The sequence below is a fragment of the Rattus rattus genome, chromosome 1 (genome assembly GCF_011064425.1).
Source record: "Rattus rattus isolate New Zealand chromosome 1, Rrattus_CSIRO_v1, whole genome shotgun sequence".
Taxonomy (NCBI): domain Eukaryota; kingdom Metazoa; phylum Chordata; class Mammalia; order Rodentia; family Muridae; genus Rattus; species Rattus rattus.
Genome location: NC_046154.1, coordinates 25,703,776 through 25,709,027, shown reverse-complemented (window position 1 = coordinate 25,709,027; position 5,252 = coordinate 25,703,776). Strand labels below are relative to the sequence as shown.

Sequence of the window (5,252 nt, the reverse complement as noted above, 5' to 3'; positions counted from 1 at the left end):
ACCATTGTGAAGATTCTTTAGCCAAACACCACTCTACCTGGCTTATGCAGTGACGGGAATTGAACCCACAGCTCCGTGCTAGACAAGTACTCTTATCAGTGAAGTTACATTCCAAACTCTGTTTGGTTTCTAATCATAGTTGTCTCAAGCTTAGAGCAATAGCTGGTTCACATGGGGAAGCTTTCCAGGAAGACAGTGCTATTATTTCTGGTTTCTGGAGTGGTAGCTTTGGAAACCATCTGTTTGGAATCTCTCTGTTCTCCAGACCACAGCTAGGCTTTACCCATTGGATTGGGATTTACGCTTCAAGATTTCTCTGCCCATTCTGATTAGATTGAGGTCTGTATCACAGCCGCCCCCCCACCCCCTTACTCTATTTAGAACCCTCAATTCTTTTGAATGGAATGAAAAGTGTCTGTCGCTCAGTGGCTCTCAACCTTCCTAATGATTCAACCCCTTAATGGTTTTGTTGCTACTTCGTAACTGTAATTTTGTTTTCCATCAGAATGTCAGTATCTGACGGTTCAGATGTTCTTAGGTGACTCCTGTGAAAGGGTCGTTCCTTCTACCCACACAACGGTACACATGGGGGTCTCAACCCAAAGGTTGAGAACTGCTGCTCTAGACAGTAGAAGGCATCAAGAAAGTATCCTGGTGATAATTTATTATCTGTTAGTAGCACACAGGTCAAACATTAATCATTCAAAACAATCTCTATAGAAGTGGGGAATGATACTGGCCACTCTGTGAGAGACTGACTGTGTGCACTTAATGCTCATTATTCTTTAGGCTTTTAATCATCTTCTTATGCCGTTCGATCTGTTTTTGCAGACGCTCTATCTCCTTCGAATGGTGGTCAATCTCATCTTCATGGTGCTTCCTCAAGGCAGCCAGCTGCTCTTTAGTCTTCTCTCTAGAAAGACACAGTGCTTGAGGGTTTAACCCCATTCTTTCATCCCAAAGAGATCTTTACATTGACTTGTGTGTGTGCACGGGATGGAGGGGAGGGGTGCAGCTTATGGGAGTTGGTTCTCTTCTTCTATAAAGTGAGTCCCAGGCATCAAAACTCAGGTTCATAATCTTGGTCACAGAGCACCTTTAGCCTCTGGGTCATTTCACAGCCTCCCGAGGAGATCCTTAATCATAACCAATGATCTCCAAGGCAGGCCAAGTTAGTGGCTCACTACTGGAATCCCAGCATCTTTTTTTTTTTTTTTTTTTTAAAGATTTATTTATTTATTTATTTTGTGTATACACACGCATACTGTAGCTGTCTTTAGACACATCAGAAGAGGGCACTGGATCCCATTTCACATGGTTGTGAGCCATCTGATGGGAACTGAACTCAGAACCTCTGAAAGAGCAGCCAGTGCTCTTAACCTCTGAGCCATCTCTCCAGCCCGAATCGCAGCATCTCGAGGGATGACACAGAAGGGGTTACCGCAGGTCTGAAGGCAGCCTGAGATCCAATACAGCTTGAACTATAGAGTGAGAGTGTCTCAGAAGCCAGAAACCAGGGGCTGCAGAGATGACTCAGAGGTTAAGCGCACTGGCTGCTCTTGCGGAAGACTCGGGTTTAGTTCCCAGCATCCACATGATGGCCTACAGCCATCTGTAACTGCACTTCTAGGGGATCCAACTGCTGTCTTTGGATAAGTTCCGAATTTAAGCTTCCTGAGGTGGGAGGGAATATGGCTCAGTGATTAAGAGCACTTGCTTTCCTAGAGGCTCAGGTTCCATTTCTAGAACCCACCCAGCAGCTCCCAACCACATGTAACTTCTGTACTAGGGTTCTAACCTCCACAGGTTCCAGGTACTCATGAGGTATACATACGTACATATACGCAGGCAACACACACACGCATATATAAATAAAATCAGAGTGGATACATGGCTCTGAGATTAAGATAACGTATTTCTCTTCTAGAAGAATCTAAATTCAATTCCCAGCACCGACGTCAGGCAGCTCACAACTATCTGTAACTGCAACCTCAGGGACCTACTGCCTCCGGCACACACTCGGCGCAGGCATGGATGCGTACACACAAAAGCGTGCACGCACACACGCACAGGCATGTTTAAATAAAGGTGTGCACTACGGTGATCAGCTTCTTTTTCTTTTTGACATTTGATTTAAAAAAAAAAAAAGATTTTATTTAATGTGAGTGCACTGTTGCTGCCTTCAGACCTACCAGAAGAGGGCGCCAGATCCCATTACAGATGGTTGTGAGCCACCATGTGGTTGCTGGGATTTGAACTCAGGACCTCTGGAAGGGCGGTCAGTGCTCTTAACCGCTGAGCCATCTCTCCAGCCCTTGTTTTGATTTTGAGTGAGCGTTTTGCCTGCATTTCTTTTTTGAACAGGGTCTCTTTATGTATGGCTGTGATGGAACTCAGTATGTAGACCAGTCTGGTCTGAGACTCAGAGATCTGCCTGCTTCTGCCTGTCTCCAGAACACTGGGATTAACGGCTTATACCACATGCATGCATTGCCCATGTAGACCAGAAGAGAGTTTGGGATGTCATGGAACTGGAGCTCTAGACAGTTCTCTCCAATGGTTAGAAACGGAGTGGACTAGGTCTACCTATAACCTTTTCCCTGGCCCTGAGCTGGGGACTGAACCCAGGGCCTTGCACTTGCTAGGCAAGCGCTCTACCACTGAGCTAAATCCCCAACCCAAATTAGGTATTTCTTATTTTTTTTTTTTTTTTTGGTTCTTTTTTTTTTCGGAGCTGGGGACCGAACCCAGGGCCTTGCGCTTCCTAGGCAAGTGCTCTACCACTGAGCTAAATCCCCAACCCCAAGGTATTTCTTATTTACATTTCAAATGTTATTCCTTTTCCCAGTTTCCTGTCCATCAGCCCCCTAATCCCTCCCTCCATTTCTATATGGGTGTTCCCCTCCCCATCCACCCCCTATTACTGCTCCCCCATATTCCCCTACACTGGGAGGTCCAACCTTGGCAGGACCAAGGGCTTCCCCTTCCACTGGTGCCCCAACATGGCTATTCACTGCTACCTTTGCAGTTGGAGCCCAGGGTCAGTCCATGTATAGTCTCTGGGTAGTGGTTTAGTCCCTAGAGCAGTCAGTGCTCTTATCCCCTGGGCCATCTCTCCAACCTATGCTCTAGCAGAGGACCTCAGGTTGGTTCCCAGCACCCATTTCAAGAGCTCAGAACTTCATGTATCTCTAATTCCAAAGGGACCTAATCTCTAACTCCCAAAGGCACCTGTGCTCAGGCACACATCCTAGTCACAGGATTAAAAATAAATCTTCACAAGAAAGAAAACCCAATCACAACTCAACAAAACAACAACACATAGGTAAAGGACATAGGTCCCAAGCAGGGAGTGGTGGCATATGCTTATAACCCAACACTTGCAAAGCTGAGGCAAGAGAACTGCTATCTTGAGAATTGTTTTCGGTACTGAGATTTGAACCCCAGGTCTCTGTTTAAGCTCTTATACCATAAATAAGCAACAACCCCTGTGGGCTTAGGAAGGAGACCAAAGGAGAAACGGAAGCAAGATTAGTTTCTGGCGGTCGTCCAGTGGACAGAAGTTAGTTAAGATAACTCGGGGCCGGGAAAAGGTTGTAGATAGGCCTAGTCCACTCCCTGTTTCTAAGCAGTGGCGAGAAATGTACAGCTCAGGGCCTGAATAGTGCAAAAGTCTGAGTAATGGGGAAAGTCTAACCTTGAGCAGGTACTATCTAGTTTATGAGAACTGGAGACACGTGGAGGATCTAGAAATGGCTGACAGGATCTGAGGCCTCAGGGAATGGACACAGGCTCACAAAACTAAAGCGAGGACAGGGCAGTTGGGGAGAAAAGATGAGGGTGACAGGTGAGACCGGCTCAGAGGGTCTGCATGTTCTGGATGTAAACACTGCTCAAAGCACCTGGGGAAGTCTCAACCAGGGGTGCAGAGGGAGTTACTGTGGGAGGGGAAGATGACAGCAAATACTAAATTAGGAGCCAAGCCTTGGACTGAGTCCTGCAGAACCGGCGTAAAAGGCTTAGGGCTGGGTGGGAGGCCAGCAGTGTGATGTTAGCTATCTCGACTACGTGGAGACCCGAAGGCTTCACAGGCCTTGGAATTCAGCCAGAAGATGGGCGCCCCAGGGGACCAGGTAAAGATGGGTGGAGCGACAGAGAGCTTAGAAAGGACAGGGAGGGCGATTGGGGGCTGGACTTGGGAACAGGTGGGCCTCACCGGAAGTACCGATCCTCTTCAGCCTTCTCTCGTTTCCCGAAGGCCCCACCAGCTTCTCGGATGGAGCCAGAGCCCGAATTCATGCTCTCCGACTGCAGAGAGAGTCGTGGACATTAAAAAAAAAAGGCACAACAAGGAAGAGGACCCGCACCCCGCGATGGGCGGTAGGTCGTGCCGCCACCTACCGAGTCCGAGCCGAAGCCTCGGGTTTGCAGGACCCTCATACCCCAGACACCGAACCGAGTCCGAACCGCCAACGCCGAGCCTGCCATTATCTTCGGCGTTGCTCAGCTCGCGTTGCGGGCGTGGTTGCTTCTCTCCTAGCGCGCTAACTGCGAGGGCGGCTGGAACCGCCAATCTAGACGGCGGGGAGGCGGGATGAGCACGGAAACAGCGAATCAGAAGGGAGGCGGGGCTTATGTTAATCCGTAGCGATTGTTGAGAGAGAGTCTGGTTTATGCATTAGGAAACAGCTAATAAACAGGGCTCTGACTCATCACAACCCGTGAGATTTTTGGTCTCGTTCAAATGAGGCATTTTGTTCATTTCCACCGCACAATTTTTGTCTTAAGGTCGATTTTATTAAAAATGTACGTGGTGGCAATCCCTATGGAACATTATTGGGGAAATAAAGGTTTGTGGTAGTTGTGCTTAGGATGCCGACAGTCTGGTTATCGACCTCCAACATACCTCTATACATATGAAATCGTAGTCATCTCTTGAGGTGTTCTTGTTCTTTGGTTATATTGCCACTGCAGTCCATCCTCTCACCTTAAATGTCACTTTCTCAGAGAAACCCTTCTTTGACCTTCCTAGTCATTCTGTCGTCAGCAATTTTTTTATCCTGCTTCTGAAGTCATCCTGCTTGTGAAGCCATCCGAGCCTTAGTAGGTCGTGAATTAGTATTTTTGAGCTGTACTAATATGTCAGTGAATGGACCTAATAACTTGGTGACAGGGTACAGTGACACTGGAAACATCAAGGGAACTGGTGGTACAAACCTGTAATCCCAGAGCTCCTGAAGCACAGGCTGAGA

General features: G+C 47.7%; 1 protein-coding gene across 1 annotated transcript; it reads right to left on the bottom strand.

The window, feature by feature from the left end:
• Nucleotides 1-647: 647 nt before the first annotated feature.
• On the bottom strand, nt 648-4,867 carry Atp5if1 (ATP synthase inhibitory factor subunit 1). The gene is made up of 3 exons (XM_032896732.1): nt 4,402-4,867; nt 4,217-4,308; nt 648-913 (listed from the first exon to the last, which is right to left on the bottom strand). The coding sequence occupies exons 1-3, from the start codon at nt 4,486-4,488 to the stop codon at nt 769-771; spliced, it is 324 nt and encodes a 107-aa protein (XP_032752623.1). The 5' UTR covers nt 4,489-4,867; the 3' UTR covers nt 648-768.
• Nucleotides 4,868-5,252: the final 385 nt, after the last annotated feature.